The 27,639-nt window shown below is 32.9% G+C and overlaps 2 protein-coding genes across 5 annotated transcripts in view; one reads left to right on the forward strand and one right to left on the reverse strand.

Annotated features, from left to right (window-relative positions):
* The window catches only part of LOC132734066 (alpha-N-acetylglucosaminidase-like), a 31,955-nt gene extending 30,321 nt beyond the window's left edge, over positions 1-1,634 (forward strand). For all 3 annotated transcript variants that reach the window (XM_060720771.1, XM_060720770.1, XM_060720772.1), the window contains exons 22-23: positions 39-138; positions 565-1,634. In XM_060720771.1, the coding sequence (XP_060576754.1) occupies positions 39-138; positions 565-626 (162 nt within the window). In that variant the 3' untranslated portion in view covers positions 627-1,634. The remainder of the gene's footprint in view (positions 1-38; positions 139-564) is intronic.
* A 3,138-nt stretch (positions 1,635-4,772) lies between these two features.
* On the reverse strand, positions 4,773-27,626 carry LOC132734063 (protein LTV1 homolog). Of its 2 annotated transcripts, none has more exons than XM_060720762.1 (10): positions 27,608-27,626; positions 18,767-18,901; positions 17,928-18,083; positions 13,479-13,566; positions 11,975-12,113; positions 11,269-11,479; positions 10,821-10,948; positions 9,572-9,764; positions 8,841-9,041; positions 4,773-5,492 (listed from the first exon to the last, which is right to left on the reverse strand). In XM_060720762.1, the coding sequence occupies exons 3-10, from the start codon at positions 18,009-18,011 to the stop codon at positions 5,379-5,381; spliced, it is 1,158 nt and encodes a 385-aa protein (XP_060576745.1). In that variant the 5' UTR covers positions 18,012-18,083; positions 18,767-18,901; positions 27,608-27,626; the 3' UTR covers positions 4,773-5,378. The 2 variants fall into 2 exon arrangements, with proteins under 2 accessions (XP_060576745.1, XP_060576744.1); XM_060720761.1 differs by lacking the exon at positions 27,608-27,626 and adding an exon at positions 27,315-27,463.
* Between the last annotated feature and the right edge of the window lie 13 nt (positions 27,627-27,639).

Here is a 27,639-nt window from a genome sequence, read left to right on the forward strand (position 1 = left end):
TTATGTATTTAAAGTGATTGTTATTATTTGTCTTTCAGAGGAAAGCATTTAATCAGACAGCATATAATGAGGAAATGTTTAATAAAGTTGAGCAACCATTTACATTTGATACATCACCATTCCCTGTTGTACCCACAGGTATGTTGTTACTGTTGTTTATTCAATTTTTGTCTGGGGTCACTGGTACGATCTTTGGGCATTTCCCTGTGATTTAATACATTAAATTCAACGGATAATTTCGTCTCTCAATGCTGAATCAGAAATTATGTGGGATTAGTAGTAAAATTACAAATTACTAGTTAGTTAATTAATTAAATGTCTAGCATTTATTTATAAAGTCACATAAATTAGTGTCACTAATCACATATAAATAATGCATTTTTTCCATATGTGGAGTTTGTTGTTTGTTACTAATTAAATATCAAGCTTTATCAAGAAAAGTTATATTGTTCTACAGATAATAATTATTTGCTTGTTTTTAAATTAATAGAAACTACAAATATTTTGAGACTGATATTTAGAGCATATTTGCATATTTTAGAAAAATATAATTCCTTATTGTAGGAGATCCTGTGAAAATTGCCAGTGACTTGTATCAGAAATATTTATCGGTAATGCAGTCTTGACTTTTTCAAGCATTTGAAGGTGTGGTCTAGACAGGAACAGAGGCTGTATGCTGAACAAGCTCAGCATTGGGTCAACAGGCAGACAGACAGTGCCAGTGTCAAAACGAACCAATCACTATAGTACATACATTAACATATATATAATTTTAATAAATACAGTTTAGCACTCTAGATAACCCAGGATCATTTGTTAGTTTCAGTAACTGCCTACTTACACAGGACGGTAATAATACATAATACTACATGAATGTCATCATCCAGTAATTCCTTACATGTTTTTGTACCTTTTTTTCTATATTGTAAAAGACTGTCATACAGATATAATAATAATAAATTTATGTACATATCACACAAATTGTATACATGATCATATCTTTAATTAAAGTAAGTAAATTACAGTACATTGTACTAAATTTATAAAGCTTATTTACTATTGTTTCAAAACGAATGACTGACCGTTAACTTGACTCCATGATCCAATACAAATAAGATATGGAGACAGACTTGTTTGTTTCTTGAAGTGTTTTCATCACTCTGTTATATGCAATGTGTCTTACTTTGTGCCATAGTTTTGTTAATATTATTTTTATTGAATGTTATTTAAGTATATACAATGTAATTAAAGTCAGTGTTCATTTTATTGACTTTCAAATATTAAGATTACATTATTCTTGTTTTTACATTATTATACCCCCACCACAAAATGTGGGGGGGGGGGGGGCTATAATGGATTCGCTTTGTCGCGTCGGTCCGTCCGTCTCCATTTTCGTGTCCGCTCTATAGATCCTATACCAATTGAAGGATTTTCTTCAAACTTGGCTCAATTCTCCTCAACAAGGGGATGTGCAGAACCCATGTTGCCCATGTGTCAGCTCAAGGTCAAGGTCACAATTGAAGGTCAAATATCAAACACAATCAAATATTAGACAGTATGTCATGTCCACTCTGTAAGTCCTGCACTAATTGAAAGATTTTCTTCAAACTTGGCTCAAATGTTCACCTCAACAAGGGGATGTTGCCCATGTGTCAGCTCAAGGTCAAGGTCACAATTGAAGATTCCAATTAAAATCCTATACTAATGGAAGAATTTTTCTTCAAACTTTACTCAAATGTTCACCTCAACAAGGTTATGTGCAGAATCCATGTCACCTTTGTGCCGGCTAAAGGTCAAGGTCACACTTGAAGGTCAAAAATTGACTTAGAAAATGTTCTTCAATTTTAACATGTACTTGAATATTTCTGAAACTAGCACAGGTATTTGCTTGAAACTTAAAAGATATATGAGGTGTCACAAATAAGATATGCAGGTCAAGTTTCATAACTCTGTATTACATTTTGACAAAGTTATGCCCCTTTTTAAGTCTTTAAAATTTACATACAATCAATAATAGACAATATGTCGTGTCCGCTCTATAAATTCTATACTTATGGAAGGATTTTCTTCAAACTTTACTCAAATGGTCACCCCAACTGGGCAATGTGCAGAACCCATCTTACCCTTGTGCCAGCTCAAGGTCAAGGCCACACTTGAAGGTCAAAAGTTGACTTATAAAATGTTTAGTACATTAGGAAAATGAAAGGTTATTTGTAACTGTTTCGAACATGATTTGATAATATATATTTATACTATTACCTGTACAATAAGTCTTTTTTTCACCAGAGATTTCTTTTTATGTATTTGTGCCACTAAAGTTATTCCCTTAACCACCTTTCCAAGTTGTCTTCTGTCAAGGACATTGGTGGGGGTATGAATCGCATTCAGCGATAGTTCTAGTTAAAGGCTCATTATGCCTCAGAAACGCTGTCAAAAGCTTTTATTCAGTTTCAAAAAGTTACCAATTACCTGAACTATCTTTTGCCTCTGTTACTTTTAAGCAATTTGTTATAATTAGTATAAAAACTAAAATACTAATTTATATAGATCTTGTTAATTTTATGTCATATAATTTAATATTCAGCACGTCTTTCTTAAGATGATTAGCATGTAACATGCTCTAAAACAATTATGTAAACATTATAAAACTCGTATTTGCCTAAAGAAAGAAAAACTTGTTTTAAAGACATAATGTGCCTTTAAAGATATCAGAATATATTAAGTTTTGAACATTTTGTCCAATGAACATGTCCATCTTTCAAGCTGAACAAATCTATCAGTTTTATGGAAATTTTTTAAAATACATTTGTATATACTTGTTGAATAATGCAGACTGTGATCAGATGGCATGGATGTGCTGGCTGATCAGGGTCTGCAATAGATTGCATTCCGCCAGCCAGCTAGGTGTTAAACAAGACTAATATTTCAATATTCATAACCAAAATTGAAGATTTATTAGTTTCCACCCAAAACTGGAAGAGGGTATCAATATTTTATCATGTTTGCATCCATGTTGTTATTGTAGAGTAATAAGCAGACTAATAAAGCTATTAATTTCTTTTAAACATTTCAGTGTTTTCTTTTTTAATTTATGCCATGGAAAATACAAAATTTAGTAAGTAATGGCAGTCTTTATGTTTCAGAACCATTTTCTCAAAGTGACATGGTCACAATTTGTCCAGCGTCCGTCTGTAAAATTTTACTTTAAATGACAGCTCCTCTTAAACCACTAAGCCAATTTCACCCAAACTTCAGTTTCTTTGAAGGTCACCTTAAAAAATTGTTCAAAGAATTTAATTCCATGAAAAACTCTGGTTGCCATGGCAATCCAAAGTAAAAACTTCAAAAATCTTCTTTTAAAAAAAAACCAGAGCTAGAGCTTAGATATTTAGCATGAAACATCTTCTAGTGAATGTCTACCAAGTTTGTTCAAATAAAAGCCCTAGGGTCAAAATTAGCTCCGCCCCATGGGGGCCATTGATTTTCCTTTAGGGATGGCAACGAGTACTCGATTAACCGAGTACTCGATCGAACGTCCGAATATCGGTTAACAAAATTGATATTCGATTATTCGGAAAAAATGATGTTTATATTCGTTACGTATTTGCTAGACATATTCATTGCCGCCGATTAGGCTATATTATTTCTAGAAGATAAAATAATATATGAACTGTTACACATGATTTAAACTTGATATGGATTTATTAAACGTTGTAAAATATTATGCTGTTGATTTAATTTGTTTTTTGGTTTTTTCTAAGTTACCTCCCTTGCAGTCCTAATTGTAGATACGAATTCTATGAATTTAAATAGAAACCGAAAGTAGCCTGCAGACGGTGTTGATATTGTGTGATTAAACTTTGAAGATTATTGGAAATCATCCGAGTAACCAAGTACTCGATCGGAAAAATGACCGAGTACTCGAGTATTGATTTTGGTACTCGTTGCCATCCCTATTTTCCTAATATGTACACATCTTTTGGAACTGTTGTTTTCCCTTAGATATAGCAACCAGTAATGTTTGACACTATTTCAGATACAAATATGAACTTTGTGATATCAGTTTAAGGTTTTATATCTGCTTTTGTTAATAGTTTACAATATTACTTGTTCCTTGTAATATATTCAGTATAGCAATTTTAGGGCCATCATGTTACGTGTACTTGCTTAGGGTTCAGGCATGATTCGGGAAAATTTTAGGGTGGGTGTTTACCCTTAAGATCATGGCAGCTGGCCACATTGAATTCACCAGAGCAGTGACGCTATTGCATTGCTCCTGGGCAAGCATTTTACCAGTGCTTGATGCCTTCCGTTTTGCAAGAAACTGCTAGTTACTTCTGTACAGGTCAAAGCAGAGCTGCAGTGCATTAACTGTAGAAAAGATCTTATGATCAATCCCGAGTGACCTGCACCGTCTGGAAATCTAACCAATTCACAGTCCAGAGCGCTACCTACCAGAGCAGTTTCCAGTGATAAATAACATTAACTAAAGACTTGCAACACTAGGTCTCATGGTGGTGAATAAGTGTATGAAATTACACTTATATCCCTCCATACAAAGATTTGTGCAGGTCACAAAAAATATTGTACAGTCTGTTTGACAAGTTAGTTTGGACTTCAGAAATGTATAAATTTGGACATTTCTTTTACATCAATACCTCAAAAATCTGCAACTGCTTTATTTTAATTTATACTTTCTTCCTCTCTTCTGTAAACGTTCTGGTAGCTCTGTATTTCTTTATTCTTCTAAATGATGTAACAAAACAATAACCTGTATTTTTACTTTTAATATATACTATAAGTATCACAGATAACAATTTTAATTTATTAAAATCAAAACATGGTGAGAGGGCTTGGTTACTAAAACAATTTGTTTCTTATTATTTGAATTTCTGAAGATATCGAAATAACACTTAACAAATCATGTAAAATCTACATATTCGAATCAATATAACAGTAATAAAACATTAAAACATTCACTAACAATGATCAGAATCCTCAATGTTCAGCTCTCTTTTTTTAAGTAATAAACTTGTCTGCAATATTTTAAATCATCTGCACATTTTCAGCCTCTTCAAAATGCCAAAAACACAAAGCAAATCATTGCAAAATTAAGTCAAATTATTTTAGGAAACCTCTCCAACATCAATTCCTTAAACATGACTCGAGATTAAACAATTATTACAGTGATTTATCAACCACCATCTTTTTCATTTCACAAAATGACCTGCTTCTTGTTTCCCTGCAAGCGTTCTAGAATAGACAGGGTACCCAACCAAAGCTACTGTTAATTATATCTTGTCTTGAAGCTGCAGCCAGAAAACATGATTTGGGTGTCATGAACTTATATATTGCCAACTACATCAATTATAAGGATATCACACAATTTTCAATCCTTTTAAATTTTGGTTCAAGTTCAATGATTCTTTATCTTGTCTAATTTTCTCTTTTGTAAATGCTTTCTTGTTCATTTTCTTCTCTTGCCTTCTTTCCTGAAATATTGTAAACATTTATTAAATTACACAAGTTTTATGATAGGCCTATATCCATCTTTACTTGTATACGTTTGATGGTACATAATAATGACAGGAAAGTAAAGGTACAAATTTTCTTTAACTGAAATTCTCTATGATGTTGCATAATAAATCAGTAAACACATCACCTTAACGTAAACAGTTATCTGAATAAATGCACTCAACAATGCAGGACAACTAGCAAATAAGTCAAAATGATATGCAAATTAAGTATCCAATTTAAGTTAATGAAGATGGATTTTTTTTTCATTAAATATATTCATATCAGTGGTTCCTTAGACATACTTCATATGGATATTTCTACCCATTAGCTGTCATAGTTATGCATCATTTATGAATTACCATCACTGCAAATGCTACATGTTTGTAACATCAATTTTCATGAACTATTGTGTAATGTCAATATTTCATATAAATACAAGGTTGCTGTAAGTTTTCAAATCAATTTTCATTTCAAATTAATGATAGGAACAAATTTTACAGCATTATAATTTGACAGGTTATATGGCTGTGTATATGTGAACAGTTATTTGCTTTATAATCATTGTTGACTTTTTCTGTATAAAACACAAAATTTGTAAAATATGGCTAGCAAGTATTATATTACCAGAAGATACAAAACTTATTACTTTTTATTTCACATCATATAAATGTAACCAATTCACTTTCAGCATTTGAACTATGGGATGCTCCAAAAAAATTCATTATTGGACCCAATGTTATCAATTTAGCCTCATTTTCATTTCCAGAGTCCAAAAAATCCATATCACACCCCTTATAGCCTTATTTCATTTCCAGGAGTCTAAAAGGTTCATATTAAACCCATATCTCACCTTATATAACCTTGGTTTCATTTCAAGAGATCAAAATCCATATCAAAATCAAATCCTTACTGTAATTGAAGTAACAAAGTTCTGTCAAAACAATGTTGGTGTGAAATAAAGAGGTCATTTAACATGGTTGAGAACAATACTGATTCTATTGAACTTGTACATGGCTGCAAGTGACATTATGCTTAATTTTTCACCGTCAAGTACAGATCAGTGGTTCCTTAGACAAGCCTCTTCATGTGGATGTATTATCCATAAGCTGTCTTAGTTATGCATCATGTGTAATGATTTAAAACATTTAATTGAACTTATTCAAATATTTAAATAATATTACAAAATACTTTTTAAGTGACATTATGCTTAATTTTTCACCGTCAAGTAGGGCTGATTTAGCATTATATTTAAAAAGCTTGACTATAATAACAGTCATTGACCCATAATTGATAATGAAACAAGTTAAGAATAAAATATAACAACTGCCTAAAATATAAGAAGTCTACCCTGCTCTCTTTATCAATTAAACTTAAATGATATTCTGACAAATATTTTTACATTTTTTGGTCAGTCACGAAGGTTTTTATCACAAACATGTATTAGACCATAAAATTGAAAACAATTGGGGCAAAATCATGCTCATTCTACTAAAATTAACATTTCCATTTTCAATAAGACTGCCTTTTGATGAGCATCAGAAATTTATTACATTGTGTATCTTTTTATCAAGTACAAACAATTGTATAACATCCATGGGAATATCTGCAGATAACATGTGAATTTTCATCAATTACAAACATGCCATGTATAGATAAACCATGATCAAATCTCTTGGTGATTGGTGACATTTTCCATAATCAATAACATCTCCAACAGCCGAGAGAAACTGTTAGCTTGTATAAATTGTTTTCAAACATACATGACACATAAATAAATATGTTATAAATATGTAGTCAAGAATGTAAATACTAGACATTACATATTTTAGAAAAAAAAGGGAAAAGGAAATATTACAAAATAATTGTAGAACTATTCAATTAAATGAAGCAATTATACAATAGATTATTGAACACAAACCCAGTCAGATGATTTTTATTTTTATAAAACAAAATGGCTTGATCAGTATTAACTTGAAAAAACAGCATTAGGGTTATACAGTATATAGGAGTGGATGAGAAGTTTTTCAACTTAGCGCAGTAACTGAATATAGCGCAGTCCTTCTAAATTTAATAGGAGTTAATCAGCTATTGCACTAAGATGAGAAGTTGTCATATCAGTGGTTCCTTAGACAAGCATCATCATTATATATATCTGCTGTCTGTGTTATACATCATCTATGACATTATCTTCTTAACTCTATTACAATATTCAAGTTGTTTCATGAAATAACTTAGCTTTCAATACACACATATAATATTGGCATTTTAAGGAGTTGAAATATCGAAATCTAAACCTTGAGCAACCAACACAGAGTTTTGTTAAACAATACACAGGATTTTCATTTTTATCAGAGTCAACAGATGTACTAACGAAAACAACTGATTTGTTTAAGGTGATATTTTAATCTAGATGTGAAAATACAACCAATGTCAACCAATGAAATGGATCGCCAGTGTGTAAATGTAGTAAAGGCTGGCCTAACTATACTGTTGGTGCACACAAGCCTTTATATGGTAGCACAGAAAGGTATGTTAACAAATGGCAACAATGCTTTTTTCTCAAACTTCTGTCTATATGATATCTCTATCCATAATTTTAAATGTAACTATTTCTCTCTTTTATTTTGCTATTATAAATATTACTCAATAAATCAGTCATCAAGATATTGATAAGCAACTGCCCAAAATAATCAGTGTTCATAATGGGTAATGGCTAATTGATGGGCAAATTGTTTTATGAAAATCTTACTTGTTTGCTGTACAAATGGCAATTATTTTGAAGATATAACAATGTAGCTACTAGGACACTGTATCAGTGGTTCCTTAGACAAGCATCATTAGACTTTATATTCTGTTGTCTATGTTATGCATCATTTAACAGTGTCCATTACATTATAAGACTAGCAGCAAGAGCTGTCATATGGACAGTGCACTCTACAAGATTCAGCCTTGTTTGTTTAGTTTAACAAAAGAGTTGCTGGAATTATTTAGTTAACAAAAGGATACCTTAATCAGGATTTTTTCATTTTATGGAAAGAAAAATTCAGTATCAGTTTCTGCAAGCAACATGGGTTTTGTATATAGGTCTATAATTACAACCATTAGTAAATGTGTGAAGTTTTAAGCAAATACTTTCAGTTTTAATGAGAAATTAATTGTAAGCAGAATCTTCACAAAAACTGATGCAAGTAGAGTAGGTATCACAGTCCCCTCTCTAAGAGTTGTGCTTAAATTCTACTTTGATTTGGCTTAAAAAACTACAAAAGTAGATTAGCCAAACACTTAAGTCCTCTAAAATACATATTTCATCAACAAATACAAACCTTTCTCTCTTCCTTTAATGCTCTTTTCCTCTCTGCCTTTTCTTCAGGTGTTTCATCTTTAGGTCTGTAAGTACTGGCTTTATCTGTTCTATTTCTCCGATTCATTTCAATGGTAATCTCGCGTTCTGTAAGTCCTCGGGTTGTTATGGCATCAGCTGGTAAACCATGTTTTCCTTTTAACTGAACTTCTCTGTTCCTCACCTTAAATTAATTCAAAATAGTACTTCACTCTTTACAATGTTACATGTGATTTTGACACTATCACTATAGCCAGTTATTGAAAGACTTAAAACAATTCTTATTCTTACATACGTTTTTGAGAGTTTTTATATAGACATATAGGCAAAATTAAATTTGTTCAATAGAATTTCTTTAAACTTGCTAAGTTGTTTTAATTCTGCCTATATGTTTACATGAAAACTCCCGAAAAATTAATTTTAAATTAATTTTTTATTATAGAAAGGGTTCAGTGAGAAAATCAACATAAATTGACCCTTAAAAAGTAATTGTTATATTTTTCTGATCCTTCAGGATCACTAATTCCAATATTTTAAGTATGGAGGATTGAATACTGAGTAAGCAGTGTCAGGGGGACATAAAATATGTTGCACTTTCCATATTTCTCATGAAAAGACTCAATAAAACTGTGTCCATTAGTTTTCTCCCTTTTTTCAGACTATTCCAACAGCTTAACCATACACAAGAAATATACAGAAATACTATTAAATTACCTTTTTGGGTTCTGTGATGAGTTTTGGATGGTTGTAGAGATTTGAGTATGTACTGAGTATGGATTCACAATCCCATTTCTCGTCTGGTTTTACCTCAACAGTAATGAGATCTGTATCAGAGTTGTCCGAGTCTTCAGAATCACAGACATCAACATGTGCACTTTCCTTCTCATCAACAACTTCTTTCAATTTTCTGCAAATTGTAATGGATACTTGTATAACGATATAGATTAAATGATATTGTAATATTCATCATATTTGCTGAAAAACCTGTCACCTGTATCAGTGGTTCCTTAGACATACTTCATTTGGGTATGTTTACCCATTAGTTGTCTTTAGTTATGCATCATTTAAAACAGGTGATTATTATCAAGCTTGCAGATAAAAACAGAATCTATGCAAACCAGGTCTACTGAAATTTGCTTTTAGCAAAATAAAATATTTTATTAATAATCAACAATAGTATTGTTGTCATTATTATATGTATGTGCAGAAAAAATTGCCAAAATTACCCCATACAAAAGAAATCAACAAGAAAATTTCCCCCTCCTACACATACAGGTACTGAACCCCCCAAAATAGAGAGCCCTGCAAACAAACACTTTCGTTTTTATCTCGACTAAGGTTTACATTATTTTGAGGTAAACATTCTTACATTTTAACTTTTTAAAGTATTAGTTCACTATTTCCTTCTTTTGCTAACGTTTTCTAGAACAAGTTGTTGTAATGGTTAACACTACAAAATTCACACTAATTTTAATGGCCATGTGCCAACTTTCAACTTGCTCTATTGGAAATGAACCTGCATGTCCTCTGTGCATACTTTAGGCTCAAACTGGCATGTTTTATAGTTGGGACAAACAGCTTTAGTTTATATCAGTGGTTCCTTAGACATACTTCACCTGGTTTTTCACCATTAGATGTCTTAGTTATGCATCATTTATAAAAGCTGTCACACTATATCGTCACTAACTTGTACAACTCTGTTCTATATGTGACCTCTAAGCAGCATTTTTCAAATTATTTAACAGAATAATGTCTGCTTTGCAAAGATCAGTATGAGCGTGGCATTTTACCAATGAACCAACGTAAAAATGTATCGGTACACAAAGTAATGTAAACTGGTGTAACTTCAGCATTTGATAAAGAATGTTACTTTTCTTAAAATTGGTATAAATGCAAGGGTCCATGTCAGAGTTTAATATCTGTGTAACAAGAATATATGTATGAAAAACATTTAAAATCCTACTTTTGGTATTGCGTTTTATCAAATTCATTCATGAGTGCATCTAATACAGCACTTCCTTGTTGAATTGATCCATCAATGTCTTCCTGGTCTAGAGCTCCAACCTCAGCATCATCATATTCTTCATACAGCTGTAATTATGCAAAACAATGGTGAAATGTTGATACCTTGTCATTTGTGTTATAGTGAAATTATCTAGTATCATAAAACAGTGCCCCCAACCCCTTCAAATTATTTTTATCAATAAAATATTTCTTTAAAACGGTTCACAGAGAAAGACTGAAATGGCATAAAGAGACTTTAAGTTCTGCCTTAAATTGCCAGTTTCACTACTAACAGTTGATCAACATGAAAGAATTGTTCTATCTGTTTAATTATCTTCCAATTAAGCATATCTTCAGCATCAAATGAAAAGAGGGGCATGAAATGACTGCGAAATGACCAAATTTACCTTTTCAAATCTATCATCCAGTAAAGTGAGTCCCTCATTTCTCCTTATCACACTAGAAGACATGGAGTAATTAGTAAATCTTGACTTTGTCTCCTCGTCCATGAACATTTGATCACCATATTTAAAGTCTGCATCAAAGTCATCATTATCAGACATCACTGCCATATCTGATCCAAGGTCACTCACCGTTTCAAGGTCACTACCATCATGTCTGAAATATATCAAACCAGAATGATTGAACAAAAGAAAGACATACAATATTAAAAACAAAGGAATGTCAAATATATACATGGACCAAAATCAAGGCCAATTTTCCTGTCAAATTAATATATATTTAAGAATTTTAACACCTTTTATCAAAAAAGAAGAAAATATTTAAAGTCAAACGTGGAGTGACTTTGAGGATTATCTGCCCTTTAGAAATGAATTTCGCTTTTGATACTGAACAAGTTAAAATATATGATAGCTTATTAGTCAAAACGTGCATAATTGAGCAAAAATAAACTATGATAGGGTCATGACAACTGCTAAAGACAGTGGAGCTACTAATTAACAGGCTTTATTATCCTAGTATATTTCAAAATATTCAATGTTTTGAACTAATAAATCTAAGGGAATTGATGTGTGGTTTCTCAAAGTTCTGTAATGAAGTATATAATTATATTTTAAAACAGTAACAATAACAATGACATAAGTGAATGCTCACCCTTCATCATCATGTCCCTGAACATTTTCAGCATTTGCCATTTGCATAAAGTCATCATCTAACTGATTGTCTGGATTATCAAAGTCGAAATCTTCATCCAGGGCCTCAACTATATCAGGGTCCCAGTCTGGTTGAGGACCTAAGTAAATGATACAAATATATGTCCATTATCTGTCACACAAGTATTATTGATGTAATAAACCCTAATAAAAGTTTCAATGTTATGCTTCCTTTTCCAAACGAAAGTGAAATACACGAAAACCAAAGATTTAAGAGCCTGCAAAATTTGCAAGAAATCACAAGTGTATTCTTCAATTCTGTACTTCCAACTTTAATTTGCGCGTTCTAACAAATGAAACTTAATATGTATAGTTCCTTTGAAATTCTCTTTCAGAACAGCAATATGTACTTTTTCAAGTTAAGAATAACTAGAACTGCCACTATCATGGCGTGAATACCCCCGCATACCACTTTGTCAGAATCAACAGTGGCCATTTAGAGCTCAAGGACAACCTCCCTGCCAAATCTGAGGTTACTAAGCCAGTGCATTGCTAAGTTATGTATTCTACATGCTTCAAATGTGAAAATGTCAAAATCAATACATTGCGGACAGGACATTCTTTAGCAATTGAGAAGAAAAGCTTTTTTTGTCAAGGTCCCTGTGACCTTGACATTTGACCCAGTGACCTCAAAATCAATAGGGGTCATCTACTAATCATGACTAACCTCCATGCCAAATATGAAGACTGTGGGTCAAAGGAATCTTAAGTTATTGGGCGGACAAGCTTTTTGAAGTCAAGGCCCCTGTGACCTTGACCTTTGACCTGGTGACCTCAAAGTCAGTAGGGGTCATCTACTAATCATGACTTGCCTCCTTGCCGAATATGAAGACTGTGGGTCAAAGGAATCTTAAGTTATTGGGCGGACAAGCTTTTTTAAGTTAAGGCCCCTGTGACCTTGACCTTTGACCTGGTGACCTCAAAATCAATAGGGGTCATCTACTAATCATGACTTACCTCCATGCCAAATATGAAGAATGTGGGTCAAGGTCAAAGGAATCTTAAGTTATTGGGCGGACAAGCTTTTTGAAGTCAAGGCCCCTGTGACCTTGACCTTTGACCTAGTGACCTCAAAATCAATAGGGGTCATCTACTTATCATGACTAACCTCCATGCCAAATATGACGACTGTAGGTCAAAGGAATCTTACGTTATTGGGCGGACAAGCTTTTTGAAGTCAAGGCCCCTGTGACCTTGACCTTTGACCTAGTGACCTCAAAATCAATAGGGGTCATCTACTAATCATGACTAACCTCCATGCCAAATATGAAGACTAAGGGTCAAAGGAATCTTAAGTTATTGGGCGGACAAGAAAAAACCGACGGACAGCCGGACGGACAAGCTGATTCCAGTATACCCCCCTTACAACTTTGTTGTGCGGGGGTATAATTATCACAACCTTTTTTGTACATGGATATTGGTCAGTATTGGTATAATATATTTACCTCTTACAGGAACAGCCTCATTTAGGAGACCAACTGGTTTCTCAAACTCGGAGGGTAGAACACTTGATGGCAATTTCAATCCAGAACTCTGCAATTACAGATTTGTTCATGAAATTTCAATGAAGAAATGGAAAAAATAATAGATAGTATATTATTATGCAGCAACAGTCAGTGGTTCAGACATTATTGTTTTATCAACATTTAGTTTTCAGTCTGATATTATCATCATTATGTTGCTCATTATTATCTGTCTCATTGACAAGTTGTAAATAACCTTCTGATCAGTATGATCACCAACTCTGTGTCAACTGAAACTTAAAGCTGCTATCCCACATTATGCTGGTTGGAAAATTTTAAAAATAAATTGTCATCAAAAGATAAAATTTCACCACAGACGCATGAATACATTTATTAAGAAACTAAGTAAATAATATGTCTTGCTTGAAGAGAAGCCATTTTAGTAACTTAAGTATTTACACTTTAATCCTGCTGTAATTTTAAACCAGTGCAACTTTTTTTGTAAACATTGACTTAAATTAGAATCCTATATAAACACACTGGTAAACTGGTAGCTATTGCAAGTAGAACAGTTGCCTGCAATCATGCAATGTTAAGTTGTTTTTTTTAATCCTGTGATCAACTGTTGCTTTGTTTGTTTGTTTCATTTTACGCCTTTTCCTAACAGTATTTCAGTCATATAGGCGGGTAGTTTCCTAACCATCGTTCCTGGAGAGTTACACCAGTAGTGAGTACTAGACTACCTTCCTCCGTGCTAAACTACCAAAGCATCTCCCGGGGATCGAACCCACGCCAGAGAGGTTACTGGATTAGAAGTCATCGACTCTAACCCCTCGACCACGGAGGCAGTGTTGCAAAATTTATCATAGAAAGTAAGGTCTATAAAAATGACATAAAAGGAAAATGGTATCTAGTTAATAAAGTTTAAAACTGATATTTATCTAGTAAGTTCTAACTATAATGGTTGTGATAAACAACGTGATAGACATAAATGTTTATGTCTGTTTCAAGTGAAGCATAAAAGCTATAACTGTAATGGAAACCTCAAATTTTACTTTTATGTGTATTTTAATAACTGCAAACATGTTAGACCAATTTTGTGTGCTCGAGAAGCTTTGAAAGTTTCAAAGTTACTACACATGGCAGACATCTTTCCAAAAAATTCCAATTTCAAAAAGAAGCCTAAGTCCTACAAAATTAATGTTTTATATATTATGGATATACTCTGCAAAATTATTTTTCAGGAAAAGAGAATAATTTTTATTTATTGGTTATCATCATTTAACTTCCATGCTTATGTAAAATATATGTACACTTCATTTTTAACCCAATAAATCCATCAATAATTAGTCGTACACAAGTTAAATGTTACATTATGCATGTGAATATATCAAATGTAATTGTAATTTTAATGACACTGGAAAACATAGTACTTTGTCTTTTTTCTTCCTTAGCATTTCAATGTAAACTTCTGTACAGATAATCAGTGGTTCAGACATTTAATGTTATCAACATAAAACATTCCTGTCTAAATTTATCATCATATTATTTTATCTGGAAACATTTTTTCATTTTATGACCAGTACAGTGATTTATATATTTTAAGATAATCAGTGGTTCAGACATTTAATGTTATCAACATAGAACATTTCTGTCTAAATTTATCATCATATATTTTATCTTAAAACATTTTCATTTTATGATCAGTACAATGTTATATATATTTTAAGATAATCAGTGGTTCAGACATTTTATGTTATCAACATAAACATTTCTGTCTAAATTTATCATCATATCTTAACTTAAATGTCAGTGTAAAGTACTGTAACATTTTGTCAATGTATTATGACAATAAAAGATTCATTTAGGTAATGTTAAGATCAGTGGTCCAGATTTTTAACATTATCTATCTGTACAAGCTTTAAATGGATTGGAAAACGAGCAAAGTTTATTTCCATGGCGGGTTTTTCTAACTTACAAGTATTATTCAATATAATGCAATATATCAGTATACCCGTAAACTTTACACAATCAGAACATGTTCAATACATGTACCATAATCAGTGGTTCAGACATTTAATGTTATCAACATAAAACATTTCTGTCTAAATTTATCATCATATGAGACATTATTTCATTTTATGATATGCTAAGATAATCAGTGGTTCAGACATTTGATGTATCAACATAGAACATTTCTGTCTGAATTTATCAGGGCTCGACATTAACAGTTGTCCGACTGCCCGGGACAACTAAAAGTTTGGTCCGGGCAAGTTATTTTGAAAAGCACTTGTCCGACAGGGCAAGTGAAAATAAAAAGCATCATTGACAAAATGCATGTACAAAATGAATAGAAATAACATCTTTTCATTTATAAACATCTTTAAAACAAAAATACACCATGAATCATTATCAATAATGTGAATATACTACGGTCATGTACATTTGTTGATATAGGAAACGGAAGCAAAAATATGAGCATGCACCGCGGTAAGGTAATTCCCCGTTCTAATAATAGACTATATCTAATTTTGTACAAGGTAATTCCCGGGTTATGCTGTTGTTTAAATTTTGATGTTTGCATGTAAAGATATCATTGAAAATATGTAATTTTAATCATATTGATCTTTAAATATAATTGTTAAATAAAGTTTTTGCATTTAAAATGATTTATTGTTTAATCTAATATAACAACATTATGAACTTAGTCAACGAAGACTCATTTACGGCTGTTGACTTGATGATTGAACGGGGAATTTCCTTACCGCGGCGCATGCTTATATTTTTCCTTCCGTTTCCTATATCAACAAATGTACATGACCGTAGTATATTCACATTAAATAAACAGATGAACCGATGTTTTAGAAAAACTACTAAATACAAAAAATATTTGTGTCTAACTAACAATCAATTTCATAAACATTATGTCCAGTTTATTGCCTTATGTTAACATTACCTAATACAAGAAGTATTAATGTATGAGCTTGTTTGTTTTTCTGTTTTATACATTTTTACCATTTTTAGGTCAGGACAAGTAAGTCTTAGGTCAGGGCAAGTAGTTTTAAAAACTACTTGCCCGACAGGACAACCTGATTCAAAAGTTTATGTCTAGGCCTGTTTATCATCATATATTTTATCTTAAAACATTTTCATTTTATGATCAGTACAATGTTATATATATTTTAAGATAATCAGTGGTTCAGACATTTTATGTTATCAACATAAAACATTTCTGTCTAAATTTATCATCATATGAGACATTATTTCATTTTATGATATGCTAAGATAATCAGTGGTTCAGACATTAGATGTATCAACATAAAACATTTCTGTCTAAATTTATCATCATATGAGACATTATTTCCTTTTATGATCAGTACAATGTTATGCTAAGATAATCAGTGGTTCAGACATTTGATGTATCAACATAAAACATTTCTGTCTAAATTTATCATCATATGAGACATTATTTCCTTTTATGATCAGTACAATGTTATGCTAAGATAATCAGTGGTTCAGACATTTGATGTTATCAACATAAAACATTTCTGTCTAAATTTATCATCATATATTTCATGTCTTTGCAAAATAATATTCTTATTATTTAATACTATTCACTCTATTCATTAAATACTTTTTTCAATTTGAATGTCAATGAAAAATACAATTGAAAAAATAAATGAAATATTGACAAAATAAGAGTAAATTGTTAAGCTAAATATCATTGTAAAACAATGTACATGTCATTATCAATTACAGTTCAAAAATTAAATGTGATTAAGAAAAACATTTTTGTTGTTACTAATCACTGCATTATACTCATGTAACATGTAAATATAAAACATTGAATCTATTGATGAAACACTGTGTAACAGATAATCAGTGGTTCAGACATTTAATGTTATCAACATAGAACATTTCTGTCTAAATTTATCATCATATCTTTACTAAAATGTCGGTGATTATATTTATTATATTGTATTAATCATAACCCTAAAATGCTCAGTTACATACATGAATGTCATATTCAAAGAACATGTTTCAGTACAAAAGAGATCAGTTCAAAGTAATGTAGCAACAGCCAATGCTCAGTGGTTCAGACATTTATTTGTTATCAACATGAATCATTTCTGTCCAGAAGTATCATCATTGCTTGGCATATGGTAATTAATGTTATTTTAATATTCTTCCCTGTTGTTTCAATTATATCAACTTTGCCAATTAACCTCAATTATTTATTCATTGTAGTTTCCACAAAACTGTCATTCTGAATGTTTAACAGGCGTCAAATTATGGGTTCAAATTATCACCAAATTATTAAAGCTCAGATGTAAAGCAAGCCTCCTATTGCTAAGTAAAAGATACCCTCAAGTAACCCTCAAGTATTCCAACATATTCACTTAAAACCTACATTAAGCACGAGTGACTCACCTTGACTGGTTTATCCTCATTCTTGTAAATTCTATCTACCATCTCTACTTGATAGATCTCATTTAAGTCCTTCAGATGTTGCATATAATCATACTCATCATCGAAGAACACGCCAAACTTTCTCTGTTCTTCTTGGGGGTTACCAACACCAGCATCCTGTGGAAAAAAAAGAGATCACCAGATAAGAACTTTTAAGCCTAAAAAGATACAAAATAGATTACTCTGAGCATTGTATGAAAATTCAAGTCTAATTTATATTTAATATCTCAACTGCAATTTCAATATATTTAATAGGTAGCAATATAACCAATTTAAATGAAAATGATGCATTGGAAGTGAAAAATTTACATCAAATTGTACTTATCAAGTTATTAAATAATCAACAGCATCAAGCTGAAAAAATTTCGACTTGAAAGACTTAAATCATTAAACAATAAATAAAATGTGCTTTTAATATGGTGGCTGATTTAGAAAGCTTTTATGCGTCGTGTTGGCGCTAGCGACAACAGGACAAAGCACCAAACAGTGTGTTGTCGGACTTTCGTCTTGTCGCTAACAATATATACGCCAAATGGCGTGTTGTCGCAATGTCTCATTGTCACTTGGTTCAAATCAAAGGATTAGCTTATAAGCCAAGCGACAGGGTGACATCATGCCACACGACAACGCGCAGTTTAGCTTGCTTCGACAAGGCATGCTGTCCTCTTGTTGTCCTGTCTGTAGCGACAAGACAATTAAGATATAGGTTGCGTTGTCACCATCGACAACGCAACTTGCAATGTACCATATCAGCCACCATATTTTAAAGAATGAACTGTAAATTACATATAAAATGTTACCTTCTCCCCTTCTGGAACAAGAACATGCTTTGAGGCCTCTTCACTTGCCTGAAGTGGGTCCTTCTGACTTCTATGAACAAGGTGGAATGTAATAGCATTCTTTTTATCTATGAACTGCTTTTTCTTCCTTACTGGCTGTAATAAAACAAGACCATGTGTAATAAATGTAATGAATAGAGATTATATTAAGGATCAACATTCTAACTGAAAGGTTTAATAGCTGCTCGACAGTTTACCAACCACCAAACTAATTATTACCACTTAAAATTCTACCAGTCATGATGGGCATAGTAACTTGTGGACCTTCATGAGTCATATGACCCTTGATTGGAAATAAGTCATTCTATTCTTTTCTCTTCTTAAACGAAAATCTTTCAACATGCTTTACTGGATGCTTCCGGTTGAACAATTTTGGAAAACAAAATCGGCCGGCTATTTTTTTTCGAAAATCTAAATGCATCAAGGAGAATAACAAATCTTTTTTGTTTGCAATAACTGTTTTTTAACCCTAGATATATAAAGTGTTACATTTATAGAGTGTAAATTTGTTATGTGTAGCAAAATGTCATTATCTGTGAAAAAGCCTCAGGGCGCCAAAAATGACCAAGGACGTAGACCAAATACCAGAGATAGAATATCACATAATAAGCAAACTCGAACCAGTAAACATGAACCAAGTGACCCCTATGTTGAATGTAATATCTTCATTTTTGAAGGTGATGATGCCATAAAATGTGACTATTGCGACAATTGGTTTTGTTTTCCATGCACCGAGGTCCCAGATAAACGTACATACAAAGCAATTGCTGAAGATGAGGCCGGGTATTGTTTGGTTTTGCATACATTGTAGAACGTGTTTGCCAGGTTTGAAGAAGATGGTTTGTCGTGTTGCGAAACTTGAGCAGACCCAGTTAGAAATTCTAGAAACCTTGAAAGAATTGAACAAGAGGGCCATGATGGCCCTGAGGTCGCTCACCTGTATATAGGCCGCCCCAACCCCCAGGGCTTTTATTTGCACAAACTTGGTAGACACCCATAAGAAAATGTTTCATGCTAAACATCTAAGCTCTAGCTCATTGGGCTATTTAAAAGAAGATTTTTTTTAAAGTTTTTACTATACACATATAGTTAAAAACAATGACACGCCTGGGGCCGGGCCAGTTATGACCCCAGGGTTTTTATTTGAACAAACTTTGTAGACACTTACTAGAATATGTTTCATGCTTAATATCTAAACTCTAGCTATTTGGGTTTTTTCAAAGAAGATTTTAAAGTTTTTGCTATACACATATAAGGAAAATCAATGACCCCGGGGCAGGGCCAATTTTGACCCCAGGTCTTTTATTTGAACAAACTTTGTAGACACTCACTAAAAGATGTTTCATGCTTAATATCTTAACTCTAGCTATTTGGGTTTTTTCAAAAAAGATTTTTTTAAGTTTTTGCTATACACATATAAGGAAAATCAATGACCCCCGGGGCGGGGCCAATTTTGACCCCAGGGCTTTTATTTGAACAAACTTGGTAGACACCTATTAGAACATGTTTGATGCTAAATATCTTAACCATAGCTCTTTGAGTTTCTTTAAAAGAAGATTTTTAAGTTTTTACTATATGCATATATAGGGAAAAATCAATGACCCCCCCCGGGCGGGGTCAATTTTGACCCCAGGGCTTTTATTTGAACAAACTTGGTAGACACTTATTAGAACATGTTTCATGCTAAATATCTTAGCTCTAACTCTTTTGGTTCTTTAAAAAGAAGATTTTTTAAGTTTTTTACTATATGCATATAGGGAAAATCAATGACCCCTGGGGCGGGGCCAATTTTGACCCCAGGGCTTTTCTTTGAACAAAACTTGATAGACACCTATTAGAACATGTTTGATGCTCAATATGTTAGCCATAGCTCTTTGAGTTCTTTAAAAGAAGATTTTTTAAGTTTTCACTATATGCATATAGGGAAAATCAATGACCCCCGGGGCGGGGCCAATTTTGACCCAGGGCTTTTATTTGAACAAACTTGGTAGACACTCACTAGAAGATGTTTCATGCCAAATATCTAAGCTCTAGCTCTTATGGTTTTTTAAAAGAAGATATTTAAAGTTTTTTCTTTCGGTTGCCATGGCAACCAGAGTTCTGCATGGAATTAAATTCTTTGAACAATTTTTAAAGGTGACCACCAAAGGAACATTCCTGTGAAGTTTGGATGAAATTGGCCTTGTGGTTTATGAGGAGATGTCATTTAAAGTAAAAGTTTACGGACGACGGACGGACAACAGACGGACGCCAGACGCCGGACGAAAAGCGATCACAAAAGCTCACCCTGTCACTTTGTGACAGGTGAGCTAAAAATGGTACAAGTACATCATCAAATCAGTTAGTTGGCAGTATTGAGGATCAAGTGCAAGAAGCACTTCAGGAGGAACGCGAGATCAAGAGCAGAAAATTAAACATTATGTGCTTTGGGATCGAAGAATCGACGGGTAGCTCTAGCGAAATATGAATGCAAGAGGATTCCGTAAAGATAAATGAAATATTGCAGAATGACATGAATTAAGGGCCAGAATCTGTTGAGCTAGAGGGTCCATACAGGATTGGTAAATATTCATCTGAAAGTACGAGACCCAGACCGCTGAAGTTTATTTGTAAGACTTTTGAACAGAAACAGAACATTTTGAAATTAGCTAAGGAGAAGATTAACAAATCTGATAGTGATAGGTTGAAAAATGTGTATTTCCAATCTGACCTAACAAAAAAGCAGTGCGATGAGGCTTATAAACAGCGTGTGGAACGGCGACGAAAGGCTGCACAAAAAGCTGATGGTAAGATTTCTATTTTATACACAAATGCGGACAGTTTAATGAATAAACGAGATGAACTTGAAGTTGAAATAAACATTAAACAGCCTGATGTAATTATAGTAACAGAAGTATACCCAAAAAATTTAGATTCTCGAGACATTAGTAACAGCGAGCTTAAGATCAATGGGTTCTGTTTATCTAGAGGTGTTACACTGAAATCTAGTCGCGGGGTGTGCATATTTACGCGCAATACAGTCGGTCACAGATTGCGAAGTACTAAATAATTATGAATTTGAAGAATCATGTTGGTGCATCTTACACCTAAAGTCTAAAGAAAAACTTTTACTTGGTGCCATTTATAGAAGCCCATCTAGCACGGACACAAATACCAAGAATATGTTTACATTAATAGATGCAGCAATTTGTATGAATTTTACTTACACTGTACTCATTGGTGATTTTAATTTTCCGACAATAGACTGGGAGGATTGGTCAACCCCACATAGTACTGGTAGTGTTGTATTCCAATTTCTTTAATGTCTGCGGGATAATTTCTTGTACCAGTTTATTGACAGACCAACCTGACACATGCATCGTCAGTCATCAAATATTCTAGATTTGTGTTTAACTGACAAGCCAGAAATCGTAAATTCTATTCATTATTGCAGTAACTTAGGAGCGAGTGACCATGTTTCCTTGTTTATTTGTCTTGACTGTGATGCCAGCTATGTTTACTCAAATACTGTAAAGAGGAACTATCATAAAGGTGACTATGAGGCAATTAGGCTTGAATTGTCTAATACAAATTGGGAAATTATCGATAACATGTCGACAAATGAAAGTTACATGTTTTCCTCTAACAAAATTTGTGAATGTGTAGAAAAATATGTACCCATTGTGAATCCTAAAAAGATGAAAAAAAGTAAATGGATGGATAGTGATTGTATGAAATCAGTTAAAAGGAAATATAAAAAATGGCAAACTTATGCGCATACAAGAAATAGGAGAGATTTTGATATATACTGTAAGGCTAGGAATGATTGCACAAAAACTGTAAGGAATGCAAAAAGAAAGTTTGAAAAATCTATTGCTGAAAACATGACTGTAAATTCTAAGGCTTTTTGGGGATACATAAGGGAGAGATCTAAAAGTAGGGGAGGTATTTCTGAATTGAAGGATAGTAATGGGATCATTGTTGATAGTGTTTCAGGAAAAGCAAATCTATTAAATGAATTTTTCGCCTCTGTTTTTGTGGAAGAGCCTACAGGACTTTTGCCCATGTTTGACACAAGGTATAATGATACTCCTGTATCAAAACTAGTGGAACCTTGACAGTGAAACAGTTTTAAAACAGCTGAAAAATTTAAATGTTAACAAATCCATGGGTCCTGATGCTTGTCACCCTCGTATTCTACATGAAGCATGCAAACAGTTGAGTGATCCCTTGTGTAAAATTTTAAACAAGTCGTTTGAAACAGGAGATGTACCCACACTATGGAAAGAAGCTAATATTAGTGCACTATATAAAAACAAAGGAGAAAAAAGTGATCCTTCCAATTATAGACCTGTATCCCTTACTTGCGTTCCAAGTAAATTAAGTGAAAAATCTGTTAGGAATGTTATTATGCAACATATGAAAGCAAACAAGTTATTTTCAAATAGTCAGTTTGGATTCTGCAACTATTAGATGTACTTGATGATTTCGTAAAAAACTTTGATGTGAGTTTACAGACTGATGCTGTGTACCTTGATATTAAAAAGACTTTCGACTCTGTTCCACACAGACGACTTATTTTGAAAATGAAATCGTATGGCTTTGACGATGAGATTCTGAGGTGGGTCGAAAATTTTCTGTCAGGTCATAGACAGCGTGTTGTAATCAATGGCAACTTCTCGGATTGGCAACCGGTGACATCCGGAATCCCCCAGGGCTCAGTACTTGGTCCCGTACTGTTCATCTTATACATGAATGATATGCCTGACAGCCTTGAATCGCATTGTAAGCTTTTTGCTGATGACAGTAAGATTTACTTACCAATTAGTTTGCCAAACGACCAACAAGTAATTCAAAAAGACCTGCTGAAATTATGTGACTGGAGTGACAAGTGGCTGTTACAGTTTTCCGTGCCAAAATGTAAGTTTATACAGTATGATAATCAGAGCAACAGATAAGGTGCGTATTTGCGTATTTACGCAATTAATTTTATAAAATACGCAATTGATTTTTTAAGAATGCGTATCAAAACCCATTAAAAAAAATAAAATACGCAATTGTCTTAAAAACCTGTGCGTATTGTCATTTTCATCACCGCAAAATGAATCTGTCGTATGCTTGTAGTTTTGGACAAATTATATCGATATGCATGCTATCCGAATATTCCCGAATTAATGCTAACTAAACAACGGTCTCCGGCGGTCCGCGGTCTCCAAAGACCGACTAGCCATATCAATAAAACATGAGACCGTCAATTTGTCTACTCAAGCCGACGGTCTTTACAGACCGACAGAGACCGTTGATTTTGCGGAGACCGTCAATAAGTAGGTCCCAGCTGCATCAATAGACGCTTTGAAAGCATTATGGCGTCATACAAAAGGGAAATGATTTGAAACAAAACAGTCGTAAATAATCAAAACTCAGTCAGAAAACGAACTTGTTAAAAATATTATGAAATATAACATGAGCATTTTATATAAAAAATAAACCAATTGTGAAAAGTTCTAGTAAATTGTTAATCCTATTTTCTTTTTAAAACAGTTTAAATTTTATTGATATTGAAACCATAAATTCATATCTTCATAATTGAATACCCAATTGATCTTGAAATCATAGGGTATTGAGTTTTGGAATACCCAATTAAATGGAGCCAATACCCAATTCCAAAGGAAATGATGGAGTAATACCCAATTCACTTTAGAAGCTTATCTGTTGCTCTGATAATGTTAAACATGAATATGTATATCACATGAGAGACAGTAAAAAACAAACTATTGAAATTCCAATATGCACAGAAGAAAAAGACCTTGGAATCACTTTTGAAAGTTCGTTAAAGTTCAATAAACATGTTGCAAGTGTGGTAAATAGATCTTTAAATGTAACAGACTCATTGGTTTGATTAAGAGATCTTTTCAATTTATGAACAAGAAACTTTTTCTAACACTGTACAAAAGTCTGGTACGATCCATCATTGACTACTGGTGCATTGTTTGGTTCCCAAGTACGAAGAAAAATAGCCAACTCATAGAGAATATTCAGAGACGTGCGACTCGTATAGTTCCAGAGTTGAAAGGACTTTCTTATTCTGAAAGACTGAAAGAACTTAATCTCCCAACGATGCTGTATAGGAGAAAACAGTACTATATGATTGAGTTGTATAAACTAATTAATGGTCTTGAAGATTTTGACTGTGAAAAGTTACTCTCGTTCAATGACAATCCCACTCGGGGGCACATGTATCGCCTCACCAAACCCCGCTGTGTAAAATCTGTACGCTTAAATGCTTTTCCTGCTCGTGCAATCGACAACTGGAATGACCTGGACCAAACGATAATTTGTAGCACTAGTGTCGAGTCCTTCAAGCGTAAATTGGATAAAGCATGGCAGAATCAAAGGTATGACCTGGAAGATATATATTCCGGCAATCTCCTGGTTTAGACCCCTATGTATTTTTCAGGGGTAAAACTTGTATATATAATACACTAGAAAAAACGGAATGAACCTTATATTGACCTTTTCGAAAAACCTAGCTAAACACCGTTTTCCGGTACGTTACGGATTTAGCTCTGGGGAATTACACCAAATGAAGTACCAGGGCTCATCCTGGGGGGAAATTTTAGGGAGAAGTGACTTCCACGCGAAAAATAGGGAGAAGGGAAAGAACCCAATGTGTATGCATTAACATGCATGGCTATACATCCTTTAACTATAATATAAACACAATTAATCTATTTATAAGCTTTCTCTAAATATTTGTTTATTTATTTTCATGTAGATTTATTGATAATAATGTGTAAGAAAAAGTATGATGAATAAATTAATTTTTTATTATATACATTCCTCACTTTTATTAGAAGATAAAGTTGCATTGGATATTGCTGAACAATATCTGTCTGTTCTGTTAAAATGATTACAGAAATTCTTTTAAGATCTTGTATGTTGTAATGTCACATTTATGTGCATATAATTATGCTTATAAAACAATTTTCAAACATCGAAGAATATGTAAAATATGTACTGCAAACATTTGTGCACATTATATTTGATCACTAAAATTATATACATTCATTTCTTATTGAAAAAATTGACTGAGAAATTATAGAAAATAAATTTCTAATTACCTCCCTTTATTTTCATGAAATGTTTAACTCGTAATATCTTTATAAATAATGCTTTTTGAAATTTACAATATTGATAAATCTTAATATGAGCGTCATATTTATGACATTAGAACAAATATATATATTGAAACTATAAGAACACTTCTTTCCTGACAAAATTTGTTGTTATATACATGTACACATGATATACGACCGATATGTAGCATGCCGATCATGATTCGTAGTTTTTCTTTTACTGCTAGGTTTGGGCATTTTGCCCTGTAGCCATGATGTGAGCGACATAACAATTTTTAATTCATGTTAACGGACTGAAATCATTCAAAACTATAATTAAGTTTTTAATCCGGTCGCTGATCATTAATGAAATTGATTATTTTTAATTGACTAACAGTTTTGTGATAGCCGTGAAAAACCCATTGCACATCGCCATTACTCGGGTTAAACACCGCGTGTATATTAATTAGGGAAGATATGCACGTGTTTAGATGATCGGGGAAAAAACAATCTATAATTATCGCCTATCGCAAAACTGTCACACAATTATACCCGTTTCGGGCCGATGCTCTCATTATTTACTGTTTAGAGTAGGCGGTCTATCGCTTTGCATACAGGTAGAAGGGTAGTATAAAGCGACGCTCTGATTGGATAATGATAATTAGCAGTCGTCAAATGGGCGGATACAATCTCTGCTCTTTACATCGCCAAGTAATTAGTCTTTGGGAATTAAGATTTTATCGGCGATGTTGACTTCTCTTTGATCAATTGGGAGAGCGAAATGGAAATATACACGGCGAAGTTTTCGCCTGAATCGCCCTTCCGGATGAGCCCTGAGTACATAACAAAGTTACATGATATTTCTATTTTTCTATCATTATTTTACCGTTAAGGTGAAAAAAATTGATGTATTTGAAAATTATCAATATTCCTTTAATATCTATTGCAAATTTTTCAAAAAAAAATTGTTTATAATGAAAATCAATAAAATTAAAACAGACGTAGTGGAATCTTCCATAATAAATGAGGTTATTTTCTGCATAAACTTGTGTATTTACTTTATTTTTTGTATGGAATTATTCAGACAATGATATCTAATTACTATAGCCTATATTCCTAGACGCGTACTTTTCCGTGTGATTTTTTCAACAGGAAGCGGAACACCAAATGTAAACATGAGATCGAGGGAGTCAACAAGTACAGAAGTGCTTACGATACTCCAAGGAAAGAGTTAACAGTAAACAGAATATAATTCTGATTCATGGTACGAAATTATCTGAGTACAAACACTGACAAATAAGTTTCAAGCTGTGCAACTGAAGACACTAGACGGAAATAACAAAAATTGATAGCTTTTTTCTGCACAGAGAAAATTATGTTAATTGACAGTGTTAAAGAGACGCTTGACAACCTACCATTTTAAAGGATTTCAATAAATTGTGTAAATCTCTTAGTGATACACGAGGCAATCCACTTTATCCACCATTAATTACAAAGACCAATCAAAAACCCCGTTACAAAACCATAATTTGACCAATCAAATTAAGCTTATCCTCAATGTGCTGCCATCTATATTTGTACAATTTACAGCTACAGTCTCAATGCAAATGTAAATATACGCATTCTACTATACATATGTGCTATCCTTATTATGATACCTTATAACAAAACAATTGTGTCACGTACATTTAGAGACTCAAACACTTACTTTCCATACTTAGAAAAAAGACTAAAATAATA

The sequence above is a fragment of the Ruditapes philippinarum genome, unplaced genomic scaffold (assembly GCF_026571515.1).
Source record: "Ruditapes philippinarum isolate M1 unplaced genomic scaffold, ASM2657151v2 ctg1230_1_1_1_1, whole genome shotgun sequence".
Classification (NCBI taxonomy): domain Eukaryota; kingdom Metazoa; phylum Mollusca; class Bivalvia; order Venerida; family Veneridae; genus Ruditapes; species Ruditapes philippinarum.

Coding starts and splice junctions, on each gene's coding strand:
- LOC132734063 (XM_060720761.1), bottom strand. Junction 12,114..13,478: donor TGAGGCTGTTCCTGTAAGAG/GTAAATATATTA, acceptor TCATTTACTTAG/GTCCTCAACCAGACTGGGAC. Junction 9,765..10,820: donor GATAAAACGCAATACCAAAA/GTAGGATTTTAA, acceptor TACAATTTGCAG/AAAATTGAAAGAAGTTGTTG.